This window comes from Herpailurus yagouaroundi, unplaced genomic scaffold, assembly GCF_014898765.1.
Source record: "Herpailurus yagouaroundi ecotype Mexico unplaced genomic scaffold, PumYag 29, whole genome shotgun sequence".
Taxonomy (NCBI): Eukaryota; Metazoa; Chordata; class Mammalia; order Carnivora; family Felidae; genus Herpailurus; species Herpailurus yagouaroundi.
The window spans coordinates 100,037,882-100,055,405 of NW_024412377.1; the positions used below are offsets into that span (position 1 = coordinate 100,037,882).

The 17,524-nt window shown below is 38.9% G+C and overlaps 2 protein-coding genes and 1 long non-coding RNA gene across 6 annotated transcripts in view; 1 reads left to right on the forward strand and 2 right to left on the reverse strand.

The window, feature by feature from the left end:
- POC5 (POC5 centriolar protein) overlaps window positions 1-7,919 on the forward strand; it is a 42,092-nt gene extending 34,173 nt beyond the window's left edge. For all 4 annotated transcript variants that reach the window (XM_040450476.1, XM_040450468.1, XM_040450481.1 and 1 more), the window contains 2 exons: window positions 4,371-4,547; window positions 7,543-7,919. In XM_040450476.1, the coding sequence (XP_040306410.1) occupies window positions 4,371-4,547; window positions 7,543-7,686 (321 nt within the window). In that variant the 3' untranslated portion in view covers window positions 7,687-7,919. The remainder of the gene's footprint in view (window positions 1-4,370; window positions 4,548-7,542) is intronic.
- On the reverse strand, window positions 1,813-5,942 carry LOC121014371 (uncharacterized). The gene is made up of 3 exons (XR_005783182.1): window positions 5,886-5,942; window positions 4,884-5,065; window positions 1,813-1,953 (listed from the first exon to the last, which is right to left on the reverse strand). It is a non-coding gene; the product is annotated as an uncharacterized LOC121014371 (long non-coding RNA).
- Window positions 7,920-9,864: 1,945 nt separating the features above from the next.
- Window positions 9,865-17,524, reverse strand: part of ANKDD1B (ankyrin repeat and death domain containing 1B) — a 73,587-nt gene continuing 65,927 nt past the window's right edge. Inside the window, exons 13-15 of the mRNA XM_040450560.1 lie at window positions 14,699-14,900; window positions 12,123-12,254; window positions 9,865-11,059 (exon numbers count right to left, since the gene is read on the reverse strand). Of these exons, the coding sequence (XP_040306494.1) occupies window positions 10,998-11,059; window positions 12,123-12,254; window positions 14,699-14,900 (396 nt within the window). The 3' untranslated portion in view covers window positions 9,865-10,997. The remainder of the gene's footprint in view (window positions 11,060-12,122; window positions 12,255-14,698; window positions 14,901-17,524) is intronic.

A 17,524-nucleotide genomic window follows, 5' to 3' on the forward strand; every position in this document is an offset into this window, starting at 1 on the left:
CTGTAAAATTCTTTCCTTTCTGCAGACATCCTCAGTATGTTAAATACAATACCAGAATTTCCTGGCGGTAAGCACTTTTCAAGAAATAACAATTAGGCAGTTATATGAGCACGTATATTGCAGTTCACGAGTTTGAACAATAGGTGACCCTTTTTTCTTTTTCTGACTCACCGTTGGAATAGTTGAGGGGTTTTAGTTGGATTTTTAAACTCATTAGTAAATGTTCTCTCTTAACTTTCCTCTTCATCTGAATGGAAAGTGAAAGGATATCATTAGGCACTTGGCACTGCCCTCCTCATTCTATAAATGAGGAAACTGAGGTTTGGAGAGTGAGTGAGTTGCCTGTGGACACAATCAGTGACAGAAGTCAGACTTTGACTGTTTGGCCACAGAGCCTTGTTTCTTAACCAACCATTGTCTCCATGTCAAATATTAAGATACAAATATTAAGTTTTAAAAATAGGTCATTTCCCTTTTCTTTCTTAATCCTTTTGATTTTGTTGCTTTTATTGATAGGGCATAAAATGCTAGCATTTCCATTTTTATAGCATTTTTTAAGTCAGCTAAGCTCTTAGATAGATTTAATGAGATCCATCCTGACTGGAACCAGTAAGTTTGGTCATGGAGTCAAAAAGTCAGTTAAAAAAAGGTGTGTGTGGTGGGTGGGGGGGAGACACCTGAGCGTCCAACTTTGGCCTCAGGTCATCATGATTTAGTGGTTTGTGAATTCAGGCCCCACATTGTTCTCACTGCTGTCAGACTGTCAGTGCAGAGCCCGCTTTGGATCCTCTGTGCCCCTCCCCAGCTTGCGCTGTCCCCCAAATAAATAAATATATATATATTTTAAAGTCACTTGGGGCGCCTGGGTGGCTCAGTCGGATAAGCATATGACTCTTGGTTTTAGCTCAGATCATGATCTCACGGTTTGTGGGTTCAAGCCCCATGTTGGGCTCTGTGCTGACAGTGTGTGGGGCCTTCCTGGGATTCTTTCTCTCCCTCTCTCTCTGCCCCTCCCCTACTCATGCACTCACTCTGGCTCTCAAAATAAATAAACATTAAAAAAATTATTTTAATTAAAAAGAAAAGTCATTTAAAGCAGGAAATTTTGAGAAGTTATATATACATATCTTAGGTGTTATTTTATGCTAAAACGTGTGTATTAATTTGCTAATTTTTAACATGGGACCAAACTGACTTTGGGTTCCTAGATTGTAATTAAGCCATCTCTTTTCTTTTTTTTTTTTTTTTTTTTTAATTTTTTTTTTTCAACGTTTATTTTATTTTTGGGACAGAGAGAGACAGAGCATGAACGGGCGAGGGGCAGAGAGAGAGGGAGACACAGAATCGGAAACAGGCTCCAGGCTCTGAGCCATCAGCCCAGAGCCCGACGCGGGGCTCGAACTCACGGACCGCGAGATCGTGACCTGGCTGAAGTCGGACGCTTAACCGACTGCGCCACCCAGGCGCCCCAAGCCATCTCTTTTCTATAAGCTACATTCAGTGGATTATTTTTTATGTAATTTCCAATTTCAGTTTTTGTAAAGTAAAGCAAGAATCTATCAACACTTGTAAGGCAATCTGATTACAGAACAAACCATTTGAAAACAAAGAGCTAAAAAATAAAACCAAAAGCTGACTTGGTAAACATGCAAGTCAGTTAAGACAATTATTAATTTAAGTAAATGCATAGAGGTTTCTTTTTAAAGTCTTTATTTCCTTACTGGAGTATATGTTTTCATGTTACTGAAGATATTTTAAAGCAGTTCTCAACTGGTTGGGTGAAGGTTATCAGCTGTGGGCATTCTTCCAACTACCGTAGTTTTCTCATTCCAAACGTCTCCCAGTCAAAACGTGTCCAGTTTCTTTTACATTCCTTCCCCCTCCGAGTGGGAACAGCTGTTATGGATGGGAGTGCCTTCCATGAAGAGTGCCTTCCACACCCTTCAAATGTGACTAGGCACAAATAAGGTTACCAGCTCAATTGTACTTCAGGTTGCAGTTTTTCATAAAGTATGTTCTTACCAGCAATTAAATTTATATTTTACATTTTAAAATAGTTTTTAATATTAAGATACAGCACTTTATAGAATATATTTTATACCTTATTTTAATAAGAAATAGGATGAGGTTTCCTTAAGGTCAGAAGCATGAATTTAGTCCACAAAAACATGCCTATAAATATTTTAGTATCTGAGTTTTAGTTTCTTAAATTCATAAGACCCGTAAAAGTTTACATTAACTAGCCAAATAGTTTCTACAAGTATTATAGTGAGAAACAGTCCTCTAAATACCTCTCCCTAAATTCTATTAGCTCTTTCTCCTACTTGCCTTTTAATTTCCTAAGTAGTATGCTCATATCTTTATTTCCACATGCATCAATTATCCAGTATTATCTGTTGACTGATTATTATGGATGAAAGAATTGGCCTTTTTAAATACCATCCTAACCCTGTCCTTTTTCTGTATTTAAATGTAGATATTCCAGACTTTGCATTAAGTTAATATTTATGATGACTATTTAAATATAGCTAAGCTACAAATGTATACTATGCCTACATTTCCTTTCTGGTACAATTTTTTGTTCCTGGAATGGATTCCTTTGTTTTTGCCTTTGCTTGGTTTTCTGTGCAACTGTAATTAAGTCTTTCCAAACTCTCCAAAGACTCTCCAAACCTCACTGAATGCTATTTTCCTAGAGTTCTGCCGACACATCAATATTCTACCATTTTAATTTTCCCAGAGACATTTCTCATGGAACCCACTATCATCTGTTTCAATATACAGCCGTGACCATCTGCAGCTAGATGCAGATAATATGAAGAACTCAATGAACAATACCTCAGATGGACTATAACAGTGAGGAAAGATCACTATTTAATAATATGGTTTGGGGAAAAATGGTTAGAGGGAAAATTAGATTAATAATTCACACTGAAATTTCAAGTGTTTTAATAAGTTAAACCAAAATAAGTAAATGTTAGAAGAGTATAATGACCTCAGCTGCCTAAAGAAGGTTTGTTGATTACCTTATGGAAATTAACAACAAAATTAGCTATAATTTTTTAAATTTATGTGCACTGAAAAATAAAACTGAGGGACGCCTGGGTGGTTCAGTCGGTTAAGCATCCGACTTTGGTTCAGGTCATGATCTCACGGTTTGTGGGTATGAGCCCTGCATCGGGCTCTGTGCTGACAGTTCAGAGCCTGGAGCCTGCTTGGGATTCTGTGTCTCCCTGTCTCTCTCTGCCCCTCCCCTGCTCACACTGTGTGTGTGTGTGTCTCAGAAATAAACATTAAAAGAAAATTTTTTTAAAGAAAAAGCTAAGTGAGATAACATTAAGTGGGTAAAATATTTACACTATTAGATAAGTATCTGTAATTATTAGATGAGCTTAATATTCATCAGGATTAATTAAACATTTTTGAGAGAAATACCCATTCCTGGCAAGTAATTAAAGAATTTGGGTAGTTGACAAAATGAATTGCAAATATGAAACATTAATAAGGAACCACAAATTGAATCAAATACTAGGTTTCACCTCAGACTTAAAGGAGCAGCTAATATAATTAATTGATAATGAAAAACAGTGAGTACATGTATATGTTATTCGTGTTACAAATATAATCTTTCTGGAGTATCATCAGCAGTAAGTAACAAAAGCTGTAAAAGCTGACATTACCTTTTGATATGATCATCCCATTTTCTGCAGAAAAAAGGAAGAACACAAAAGCATATGTGTAATGAAAAGCGTATGTGTAATATTAATTATGCATAAGGATCAAAAGCGTTCATAAAACAGAATAATGGTTGACAAGGGTTAGGGCAGTTGAGGAAGGGAAATGGATAGGACTCTAAAAGTGTCACAGGAGGGAGACTGCTGTGGTGCTAGAATGGTTTTGTGTCTTGACTGCAGTGATAGTTACAGAAATGGAGACATGTAATAAAATGACACGGATCTCTACCAAGGCATTATACCCATGTTACCTTCCTGGCTTTGACATCATAATGATACTATATTTATGTAAGATGTAATCATTGCAGGAAATGGTGAGGAATACACAGGACCTCTCTATTACTATCTCTGCAACTTCCTATGAGTCTATAATTGTTTCAGAATAAAGAGTTTTTTTAAAGTTTACACAAGTTTATAAAATGGTTGGTACACCAGAGTCATAAAGAGATGTTTTCGGGTGCGTGGTTCTGTATCTTGCCTTTTGTCTCATTGTTTTATTTTTTCCATGTTAAAGTTGGTTAAATATATAGTTATTTTTTAAGTGCCTTTGTATTTTCTTCATCAGTTATACAAGCAAAAAGTACTATATATTTTGCGATGATTTTATACCACCTGGATGTTTCTTTGTTTTTTTAGTATGTGCCCAGAATTGTGACATCTGCACAACAGAAAGCTGGAAAAACAATTACAGCCCGGATCACAGGGAGATGTGATTTTGCCTCAAAAAACCGAATTAGTAGCAGCTTAGCTATAATGGGAGTTTCTCCTCCCATGAGCTCAGTTGTTGTGGAAAAGCATCATCCAGTCACAGTGGTGAGTACACATACTTGATGATCTTAATCAAAAAATCTTTTTTCCTGAGAGTTTATAGACTAATAAACACTTAAATTACGTGTTGAGAAGATCAGAATTCATGATGACTGTTACTTGTTCTACCTTTTATTATTACAGTCTTTATGTACTTAGAATCATCAAACCTGGTCTAAATCTGCCTTTCCTCTTTTAGGAAATTAATTTCAGAAACATTGTTTCTTCTCAACAGTGTAAAAATTATCAATACAAAAAATAATCCACTGTGTTGGTGGCCAAAAGAAATATATAAATGATTTCTCATTAATTTAAAACAAGAGACAAAAACTATTTACTTACTCATTACCTCCTGTTCATGTAGCAGGTATTTGATTATAAGAAACACTTGCATTTTTATAGTCTTTAATTTTTGTTCCTTTTTTTTTTTTTAAGTCTTCTTCCCTTTTTCAGTACAACTGTCAGCATATTTGTAGTGTGGAAATTCAGATTGCACTAGATTCATGTAATATAAAGGAAAATGCCTAGAATTTAAACAAAAATAAACAAAAAGCCTGAATTAGTGCCTCACTTTTGCTACCTACTGCCTTTGTGATCATACACAAATCAAGTAAAATATTTGAGCCTCCACTTCCTCTTGTGTAAAATGGGAGTGTTAAGGGTACTTAGCTCCTAAAGTTATTTTCTGGTTTCAGGATTAACTGAGACAATGTGAAAATTGAATGAGATATATAAAGGCACTTTATAAACTGTAAAACCAAAAGCAAATTTAACTTAATAAAAATTACTAGAGAAAGGTACATGGGATACATATAAATCGACAATTGTCTCAAAAAATTTAAATTTTGAAAGTTAAAAGTTCACATCCTTAAATAGGAACAATTGATTTTAAAAGAGAAAGTCACCTAACATAAATTTTCAGTGTTAGACAACACTGTCTACTTAATGTATCCAAGTTTTAGCAAAAATATATACGGAATGATGTTACATCCTTTATTTTCTGGGCAGTAGATGGCTGCCAGATTATTAAATCAAGGGAAGCTTGATTCATTAAATTTAGCCTCGGGTAGAGAATGACGGTAATGAAGTGGAAGACTGAGGCGGAGGCATTAAGTCCAAATAAGGATATGGAGGATGGATAGGGGTCTTAGCCTTCACAGGCTGCAAAGACTCTGAAAGTCCTTCGGCGACCTCCCAATATAGTTTTGAATATATGAGGATCAGTTATCAGAAACGAAAAGAGAAAACTCATTTGTTTTTCTCAGCACATATGTGCATAGAGAGGGAGAGGGACTGTCCATTTGTATGGTAAAGAAGGTGTAAAGAAATCACATATATGCTTACTTTTAATTTAGGCAGCCTTTTGTTTTTGTACTGACAGGAATTCATATTCTACAGAAAAAAAAAAAAAAAACAAAACAAGGAAATAGTCTTAAAACCCCTGTTTCTGATATTTACCTCCCCAGCTGCCCTTTGCTGATTCACTATGTATAGTACTTCTCCAGTAATTGCTCATGAAGGAAACAGCCATAAACTGCTTCCATTATTACCTAAGTAGGATTATGTAATAGACCTGTGGCAGTCCTCTGTACTGTTTTTCCTTTTATCCCCCAATCAAGACCTGTAACTACTAGAAACAGTTATTACTAATAAACAACTAGTCAGATTTCTGACACTTTAGCCCCACCTGCTGGATAATTGCTTGTTCCTAGTGTTACTTCATTCTCTGCCATTTTTATAGATCATGAAACCAGTGGTAAGGTGAATCTGTTTCTACATTCCCTTTTTCCCATCCTCCCCAAGGAAAAATCGTTCTTTTAACAGGGTCAGATTAGGTGGTTAGCAACTAAATTTTCATACTAGTTGGAAGAATCTCCCCCATCTGTAATGACTATCCACTTAAGTACAAAGAAACATTTATATAAAATACCTTTAAGATGGGAAATTTCTCTAGAGGAGCTCTTAGAATCTGTCATGAAGACCTTTAAGAGTTTTCACTCATTTTCTTTTTAAGTAAAAGCTGCATCATAGGATTTTTAAAATACATAATGAATGTTTTGATCAAATGTATATAATTTTACTTCGAGGATTTTAAGATGACTTTTCTAAGTAGAAGACCCTACTAGAAATCTCCATGTACTGTTCAGTGATGTGGACCAAGAACTGGATAACAAGTCTACTGAGAAGCTGTATCCAGTATAATATAGAAAATCCTTGTACATTTTACACATGTGTATACACGTAATGTGTACTTACATACATATTATGTACCTGTACGTATTCTATGCCTAGATGAAGTCAGTTGTGCACTGACTCTGTTACGTCAGTGCTTAGGTCCAAGATGTTTCCTTGAGTTCTGAGATAGTGTGGGTATCCTCTCAATGTGTGTCCTCAGCATCTAGTTATTTCTTTGTATAGAAAGTTGTAATCCACATTAAGGAGCACCAGGCCTCTGGAAAGAGCTCCTCTTGTATGATCATAAAGGTTTAGTCAGCTCCCAGGTGAACCGGGTTGAAATAGGAGAGATCTGCTTTACTGTGATTTGAAACAAGGACCAGACAGGATTCCTCAGAGCTTTCCCCATGTTCCCTGATTGAACTCCACATGTTAACAGGTACAGGAAGGAGAACACTGCTTGGAATAAAAGGAGGGCTTGGGGCTGCCTCTTCTTCCAAACACCATAAAGTCCCTTTCTACAGGTGGCCTCTGTACACATTGTAAGATTCCACTTGAGTCCTCTTTGAGGAATGACTCCCATGGCTCCTTTGTGATCCTATGGAATACAAGCTGATCAGAGGGTATTGAGCACATCAGTGTAACTTATGGATTAAGGACCACTGTTTGGTCCTTAATTGTTCGTTTTAATGGCTGCTTCACCAGCTTATTGCATGTATCTATCGGGTGCTTAACAAATGTTTGTTTGGTTAAATTATATATAATGAAGTGGTATTTAATGTGTGTCATTTTGTGGGATTGTTAAAGCAGGTTTTTACCTTTTCAGCAAACCATTCCTCAAGCTGCTGCTGCAAAATATCCCCGGACGATTCATCCTGAAAGTAGTACCTCAGCCTCTAGATCCCTCGGAACCAGGTCAACTCACACCCAGTCTCTCACAAGCATTCATTCCATAAAAGTGGTTGACTAAAATGAATATGCACATTTTGAGACCTTTTAATTCATCTGGTTATACCAAGGATTAGAAGTCTCTAGTTTTTAAAATTTCATCTTCTTAGAACATCATGGATACATCCTGTTCATCTTTTCAGAATTCCAAGAGGGTTTTTCAAAGCCACACCATCCTTTGTAACTATATGTAGGATTATTTTAATGTTATTTTTTTAATTTAAACAATTAAGTAAAAATTTTTTAACTTAAAAATGACTTGATTTTTTAATAGGTTCAGCCTGTCACTGATTACATCATAAAAGTATATAAATCTTGTTTTATTTATGTTATTTACCAAAGACTAAATCATTTCTAGTGTTACCAAGTAAACTTTGAGAACTTTACTAAAAAATTGTTAAGGAGCATATGGGTGGCTCAGTCGGTTAAGCGTCTGACTTGGGTTAGGTTGTGATCTTGCAGTTCGTGAGTTCAAGCTCCATGTTCATGGGCCTGTGCTGATAGCTCGGAGCCTGGAGCCTGCTTTGGATTCTGTGTCTCCCTCTCTCTCTCTGCCCTCCCCCACTCACATTCTGTCTCTCTCTCAAAAGTAAACATAAAAATAATTTTATTTTTAAAAGTAATAGAAACTAAGGTATTTTTATTTTAAAATTAAAGAGCTAAAGACCAAGATTAATAATGATACTTTATCACAGTTTTTTTGTGATTTTAATGTATTAGTCTTCATTTTCTTAAGACTCTGACAATTAAAAATGGGAAATGATGAGACCTATCAATAATTTTTAATGATAAAAGGAAAGATTTTTTTTTACTAGTACAGAAACAGAGTCATCAAAAAGAAATTTCCTATTAGAATGGTCCTATTTCTGATGGTCTTTCTTGTTTTTTGAAACTCTGCAGTGTTGAACCGTTTTTCTCCCTGAACATCCAAACATCACCCTGTGAGGGTAATCGCACTGGGCAACTCAGCAAACCTTCTAGGCCTGGGGAAAGACTTTTCACTAGCTGCCAGTGCGAAGAATCTGGGTGAAAATGATCAAGCAAAACAAGACTAGGTTCCATTGGTGTTATTGCTGGCTGACTGGGTGATCTTGGGCTGGATATTTAATTTCATGAATCTTAGGATCCCATCTGTGAAACAGTGAGATCTACCTATCCCACCTCTTTCACAAAGTACTTTGGGTTACACAAAAACAAGTATAAATTCTAAAGAATTGGTCCAGAGCCTCAATTTTCGTATCTTTAACAGAAGTGGATGGACTGAATTAGAAGCCTCTTTCACTCTGAACATGATCTAGCTCTATGCTCTAATGTTATTACAGGAAATAGTTTTTCTTATTGCTTCACATTGTAATAGGACATGAGAACAAATGTGAGATAGGGCAATATCCCATTTTCTAAAGGGCACACCCAGGCTTTTCTGAACTACAGAATTAAAGAATTTGAGTATTGTGTCTTAGAGTGTTAGATTGTTCTTATGTAACAGTGTCCTGAGTTCTGGCCCGGCTAGCACTGTGGCAAACAGCTCCTCGTGGGTTTCAACAAACACAAACCAGTAGCACCTCATCTTTTGCTCCCTGTACCATGGCCATGCTTTTCTCTGGGCTTCCCCAGGCACTCTGAGAGGATCACAAGTGACCACAGGCTCCACTTGAAGGCTACTCCTATGTGGCCCAGAATTAACACCCCATTGTGTTAACAGATCAGTTCTTTCTTTCTCCCCGTACAAACTGTCGTGAGGGGTACTAGTCCAGCCCATCTCTCAGAAGAGAGTGCCCTCAAAGTCAGATAAGCAGTTATGCTTGATACCAGGTGGTGGCCAGTTTGGTATTTCACCCTGGTCTGGGCTCTCCTTCCTTCCCCATCTCACTCCTCTTTTCCCTCATTGTTGCTTCCTTGGATTTCCACTCCTAAAAAAGCAGCGACTCATAAACTTTGGTTTCAGGGTCTGCTTTCTGAGGAACCTAGATGACAACTAGGAATGGTTTTCAGTATCCAAGCCATAACCATGTGGACTAACTAAAGTGAATGTTATGAATATTGTAACTGAGAATATCATAAGCATCTTTTTAAAAAGTGTTTAAGCTCTAGAAAGTGTATATTGTCCAAAGCAGAACCAAATAGTGTTACTCTAAGTTAATTAACTTAAACTTAACAGTTAAGACACTTATAGAATAAGAGTATGTATCCTCTTTGTTTACTTCTGCATAAAGAGGTTACCCAGATTTTGGAAGGGGGAGTAAGTAGCATGGTCACTGGAAACCAGCCATGTTGAAGAACAGATGGGGACAAGACTTTCCACTGAATCCCTTTTTAAAAAAACTTTTTGGACTCCTGTGAACATGTTCCCTATTTTAAACATTTATAGAAGTAAGTGGGCCATTTACAATCAGGATGAGACCAAAATGTAAAACTATCAATTCAGGATAATTGGACTGATATTACTCATGATTTTATCTCTGGTGCCTTATGGAATTAGAGTCAGAGTTTAAGAATGGAGAGCCTTAAATTATGATGAATAGGTGCATGTAAACTGATATGAGTTGATACTTGATTTTATATTTATTTCTCTCAGATTATAAAAATAATGCATGCTTATTGTCAAAAAAAAAAATTGGAAAGTACCAAAAAGTACAAAGAAAATAAAAACCACCTGTAATTACACCACCAAGAGATTTTAAAAAATACATTGGTATACATACTTCCGGTCTTTTCTAAGCACTATTATTACACATATGTGTTATTTAAAGCCAAAAGTAACTATAAATTTTCAAAGCTAGTTTCTCTCACTGAAGAGAAATAACTCACAGGGGATGATTTCATTACTGTGGGCATGAGATTAGGGATTTCACAGGCATTTAACCTTCATCTTCAATACTGTGGCAGAGAGAGACATTCCCCCATTTTATGGAGAAGGAAACTGAAGATCTGAGATCTTGGATATTTAGTATGCCCAAAGGTTCACAGTTAATAAGTAGTAAAACCAGGATTAAAACCATGTCTGTCTGTTCTAAATCCCTATACCAGGATGCTGTTCCTACCATCATTTTTTTTTAAAAACATGATGAACAAAAACCTAGATTATGCTATCACATATGTTGCATCATGTCAGAAATGCAAAAATCACATACAATTTTCTTTAAGCAAAAACCAAAAAAAATTTTGACCTTTCATTTCAGTAGGTGGAAAGTACTAATACCATTTTTTCATCTGTCACCACCATCTTCATAGTTGAAAGGACAGTCAATACTGCTAGAATTTTATGGCATTAAAGAACTGAATGTAAAGGCAATGCTGAGTGGAAAACCAATTAAATACAATTTCTTTAGGCATTTACGAAACTGCACATTTCTTGGACCTCCCATCAGTTTCATTTTTGAATTGACGAATCTTTTCTGTAAAAAAAAGGATAACATTCATTATTAATAGCTAACATTTATTAAGCACTTGCTATGTGCCAGGCACTATGACTCACTTAATCCCACAACAACCCTTTGACATTAGAACTTTTCTAGTTAGTAAAGGAGAACACCGGCACAGTGAGGCTACAGAACATGTTCAAGATCACACAACCTGTTCGCACTGGAGTTCAGATACAGGCCCACAGGGTCTTGCTCCTGAGCACATGCCCTGCACTGCTTCAGTGGACTGCCTCTTAGTCTCCCCCGAGAATTCTTACGGCTACTCTTTTCTAGAAACAAATAAATTTAAAGTTGAGTGAACAATCCCAGTGCTGTGAGGATAATGTCACGGGAGGAGACATCATCCACGCATGATTCCTTTACCTACCACTGCTTGAAACTTAACATTAGCTGAGTGGTGTGATTCACGCACTCATGCTCTCAGCTTCAGGTAATACTGCATCGGTGAAAGTAATGGCAGATGTGCCTACCTTTTGCTTGAATGGTTATTACATGAGAGTTTAACACCGCCTCATTATTGGTAAGTTTTGAAAGCATCTTCCCTGACAATATAGTCTTTGGGCAAGTGATTTTTAGCAATAACCTCAGTTGCCAAGGTAAAAGGCTGTCTGCTCTTTTCTTTTAACCTAGAAATAACACTTTTGAATACACCAACTTGTAAATTTCCCCAACAGGGGCAAGATGGCATTTTGAGCAAGACAGTGCTTAGTTATGGAAATGATACTAGAATCTCCTAAGATGGTTTAGCATTCCTGCCTTCTCCCAGCACCTCGCACCCCACACACCTCCATACCCTGCTGTACATCAACAGAAATACTCCTCCACTTCTTCAAATGCCCAGTAGGGGGTACGCTGAGAACCGCCAGGCTAAACCAGTATCCGTCAGTGCTGACTGAGTCAGTCACCAGAGGAGCTGCATATTTATGAGCCACAGCTCTCCCCAAACTGAGACTGCTGCTGTTTATGGACAGTATTGTTTTGGGGGACTGTCCCCCACCATTTTAAGGGAGAAGGAGCTTCTATCTCGAAAACTCACCAGCTAGTTCTGGGAAACCTGCGCGTACCAGCTCTTCATACAGATGCTTGACTGGAGTGGCCTGTGTCATCAGGGTCCCGTGCAGCCAGATGAGCAAAGCCCTGTGGCCGTGTTCACGGAAACTTCCCTTTCCTGTGCCAAGCACATAGAGTCAGAGGCGAAACACCACGTCCCGAGGTCTCTTTTTGTTGTGATCTCCATTCTAACTGAATTTTCTGTGGTTGCAACTCATTCTTCTGATGGCTGCTAGAGAAGCAGCCCAGTGGATGAAAGCCCTTCCAGTTCCCCTCGCTGGAATTCCTGTAGGGTGACCAGAGTGTGGATTCACTCTAGCACTTGTCGTGCACCTAATGTGCTTGACACAGACCAAAGGAGCAGATACGAGATTCAACAGCTGAGTCCCTGCCCAACGGTAAGGGACAACCTTCCTGAGATGTGGAGCTCTCCCACATTCAGAGAGCTGCTATGCACCCCCATTTCTCCGACTCAAAGTGCATATTTCACCTGGGGATCCTGTTACAACAGAGAGTCTCATTCAGTTGGTCTGGGGTTAGGACCTGCACTTCTAATAAGCTCCCAGCTGCTGCCGTTGCTGTCCATTAACCATACTCGAAGCAGCAGGCGTGCGCCATCATGCCACTCCAGTGTCTGATGGAAGTGTGCATGCCCTGGGCTGGGATTACTCACTGGGCAAATACGCACTGGATACCTAACCCCCGAGAGATGTTAGGGAAAGAGCTGAGACCCGTGTCTCCAAGGAGGTCGCGGTTACAAACACAGGACAGGCAGGCTCCTGGTTCTAGCAGAGTGTGTGTGCGAGCAAGCAGATGCCACAAGAGGAGGGCCTGAGCTCTGGGGAGGAAGCATGCCAGCAAAATGTCAGAGAAGCAGGGAGGGCCAACTGTACGCATGAACAATGTACTCCTGGGCGGATCCTGTTCGTTTCTTCATCTTGTATTTGCCAAACTAATTCTTAAATACCACTGTCAACATGTTGCTCCTTTGCCTAAAAGCCCACAAACTCCTTAGTGGCAGTAGCATTACCCTGTATTGTATTTGGATTGTGTATGTTGCTGTTGTCACGCCAACTAGATTATAAATCCCACCAAACATGCACTCTGGCTTACGTTAAGAGCTGATGCAGCCCTCGCCTGGTGGAACTGAACACATTCTAGGCACTCCGTACTGTTCCACTAAAACACATTCAGTCCCCTCCCCTCTATCCTGCTGGCAGGTACTCTGAAGATACACTGTATTTTCAAATCATTTCTTTAGGTCAAAAAGAGATTTCAAGAAGGCAACTAAGTTTTCCTAAAAACTTCACAGAATGCTATATGCCTAATTAGTGACAAAGGAGAAATCTTAATAGTAAAAAAGGAACCTTTTCAGAAACCATAGTCAATATTCAACGTTTTCAATGCATTATCTTCCATTTTTTACATGACAATGTAGCCTTAGAATTAGTAATATAAAGTACCATAATTTACTTATAGGTGGTGTAAGAAGCATGTATTCAGGGGCTGTGGTTTTGCCATCTACGATCCCAGCAATCAGTAATGCAGATCGACTCCTGAGCATGGGACTTGTTCACATCTCATAATATCCATGTACAGAAAGTGCTCTGAATAGAATGTTTTGTCAAGAAAAGTATCTGCTTTCTTGTTTTTAAAGCTACTTAGCTGATTAATGCCAAACACACTTTCTGTTTCCTAGGTTTTGGTCAAATCATAAAAAAAGCAAAGCTAATGACTCCAACTGACCTGACCTCACTAATTCTGACAGCTGGAGTCTGGGTGAATTGATCCCATGGCTTGGAATCTTCTACTCAAGGAGAGGCCTGAGTCTGTATCCCAAGTTTCCCATAGGACAGCTCGTCTCATCCAAGGCCTCATCCTATAAGAACTCTGTACCCCAGGGGCACCTGGGTGGCTCAGTCAGTTAAGCGTCCAACTTCGGCTCAGGTCATGATCTTGTGGCTCATGAGTTTGAGACCCGTGTCAGCCCCTGTGCTGACAGCTCAGAGCCTGGAGCCTACTTTGGATTCTGTCTCCCTCTCTCTCTGCTCTCCCCCGCACACACTCTCTCTCTCTCTCAAAAATAAACATTAAAAAAAATTAAAAAAAGAAAAAAGAACTCTGTACCCCAGACTTGGCTTAAGGGATTCCTCCTGGAGTGGAAGCCCTAAACAGTGAGCCATTTGTTAGGGAATGAACCTTTTACCCCAAGACAATCCCAAGGAATACTAGAAACAGGTTGGTTTCCAAGGGATAAGCCCACCATTAAATCCTTGCTTCCTTAGTGCATATTCAGTTGGGAACCTTAATTTCCTTAAAGGCTAAATAACACCTTTTCAGTATGGCTCAGTAAAAGTAATTATCCTTTGCAAACTTCAGTTTACTGCAGACTGTTCATGGTTTGCAAAGTTGCCGATCTTTGTAGTCCTAAGGTGAATGTCACCATTCCTGAGCCCTTGTAGTCTGCTGCTTGTTGTGAGCACCAACTACTTACTTGGAAGATCTCCCACCAGGAAGGACTGCTGTTCCTATCTCCCCTCGCAACATCTGGGTCATGCTCACCTGACCACTGCTCCTCAATGGCTCTGATCTGGTCATCTGTAAAGTTCCAGGAACGGGCAAGCTTCTGCCACTCATTGGCCTTTAGCTGATGGTAAGCCAGGTTCCAGAGGAGACTGCGAATATGCCTGGTCTCCAGACTGTGATCTTGTTTGAATGTCAAAGTAAAGCTGGTTGATGAGTCCTTGATGCTCTCACCATGCTCCTAAATTAAAGGTAACTGCATCAGATGATTTCAGACATTTTGTGCTTATTGCCTTATTTCATGGGATGTAGACAGTTTTTCAGATAGAACTGGTAAGGTGGTAACCGAGACTTATGTTTTCAATATTACCTGTAACTGGATAACTTTTTGTCATCCAAGATGGAGACAAATGTCTGAAGTAAAAAGCTTGAGTACTGTCTAACACAGGAAATGTGAGGGGGGTTGCTGTGTTGTATCCCATGCTTCTATCCCAATTTGCTGACTGATATTTATTCACCCCGAAAGAAAACAGAGGGGATGTCTTGGCTTAGGAAATGTCACAACAAAGGCATCTTTGAAGGCCTTACTTTCAACGAATATCTCTCTTTCTTCTTTTGCATGTTTGATTGTCTCATATCAAAGTTTCAATGAGGCCTGGATTGGATATACTCTCTTAACAGGGCCCCAGAGCTGGTCCTTCCATTCATCCTACTCTGGTGCAAGGAGAGTAAAGTAGAAGCCTAACTTGGGGGGCCAAAGGAGTGGAGAGTACAGGGGTCGATATCATTTTGTGTTAAGCCACTGCAGCCAGGCTTAATCCACATGTTCTCTGCCTGCATTTCTGTTCTCTGTTCTGTTCTCTGTCTGGTTTTCTGGGTTTTCAAAGGTTCCTTTTGTCCCTTCTACAGAACCCAACGAAAGAAACTGGAGAAAAATCTCCAAGTGAAAGCAGGTGTCATGGTTTCATAGAGCTGCACCTGTCATGCATATGCCATCAGAGCTCCAGATAATCCTCCTTCTGGAGGCTGCAGAACAGTTAAAGACATGCAGAACACACAGCCCTAGAGGTTTGGGACTTCCTATTCTCCTTGTGTACATATGGCAGCTCCTATTTTTGTCTTTCACTTAAATAAAAGTGAATCTAAATGAAAGATAATCTGAACAGCAAGACAGGAGTCAAGGCTGGGGCAGGATATCGACTAAAAGGATATGGGCACCTGGTTCTCAAAACCTCTGAGAAGCAAGTGGTGGGGCTTGTGCCTCAGCCCCCATCACAGATCAGCCTGTGCCTTTCACAGCATCTGCAGTCTCCTCTGGGAGGTCTACAAAGCCCTAGGAAGCATGCCCAAGGAGATGAGCTGGTCTTTTCTCTAGTAACTGGACCTTGTGAACAGAAGGTGGAATAGGAATGTCAAGTATGAATTACCCATAATTGCTTCAGAGATTGTAAAATGCAGGGTCCCCTCTACCCCAACCCTAGCTTTACTCTTACACTGCCTAACTCCCGGGGAATCCTGAAAAAGGAAAGGTTGAGGGTGGGGCATCCAACAAATTTGGGAGCCGAGGGCACTTCACTTTTTCCATTACTCTTCATTCCCTCTCCTGAAACAATGAGGAATCCAACAAGATCAAAACCCAAAACATTACAAGGTAGAGGGAAGAACTTGCAAAAAAAAAAAAAAAAGAACTTGCTTTGTATCACAGCATTTTTATTTCTTTGAGAAGTACACATGCTCTGTGCATTCTGGAATTGGGCTGGGTAGTCCTTCAAGTTTCTGTAGGAAAGGGTCAGGGATTTGGAAAGCCTAGCTCTTTTTCTTTTTCTTTTAAGTTTATTTCTTTGAGAGAGAGAGCACAACGAGGGAGGAGCAGAGACACAGAGAGAGGAAGAGAGAGAATCCCAAGCAGGTTCCGTGCTGTCAGTACAGAGCCCGACGCCAGGCTTGATCCCACGAACTGTGAGATCCAGACCTGAGATGAAACCAAGAGTCAGACACTCAACCAACTGAGCCACCCAGGTGCTCCGCCACAGGTCTCTTTAAACAGTCCTTGGAAGCAATAATAGTTTGTCTGCCAAAGCATTGAACTATTTGCAGAGTATCACATGCTTACACTGGTGGAAATTAAAATAGCATGAGCCAGATTTTAGGAAGCTCCCATCTGCCTCTGAACCACTGGATTTAATGATTTATATTAGGCCAGGATTTATATTAGGCCAGTATATAAATCTGTTTAATAAAGAGAATTTAAAATAATAATAAATGGATTTGGTAAAAAAAAAATAATAATAAGCATATATTTGTTTAATGAACAAAGTGAATTTAAAATAAATAATAAATACATTTGCTTAAAAAAGATTTTAAGGATACATATTAAAAAACAAGCCTTCCTCCTACTCTAGATCTTCGTCCCCAGTTGTCACCAAGGTGAACAACTCTTACATTTCAGAGGGTCTCCTTCATACATTTGTGCATTGTATATGACTCTCAAAGTTCATCTGATTCTCACATCTTAAAGATTTGTTAGGAAGAAGGGCTTATTCACTTGGTAGAAGAGTAATTTATTCTCATCTAGGAAGAAGAATCTAAAAATGCTAGCAGGCATTAAAAATAGAACTAATGAATATGTCTAATTTTAAAGAAAATGTGAAAACAATCATTTAAAAGCAAGAGAAAAGGCAAAAGTTGAGGAAGTTACTGTCACTCAAATACAGTGATGATCTAAGAAAGAATGAAGCTAAGGCAAAGAGGAAGAGAACAAAGGAGCAGAAGGAATAGAAATCAAGGGTACCTGGGTGGCTCAGTTGGTTAAGCCTCTGACTCTTGATTTCAGCTCAGGTCATGATCTCACAATTTGTGAGTTCG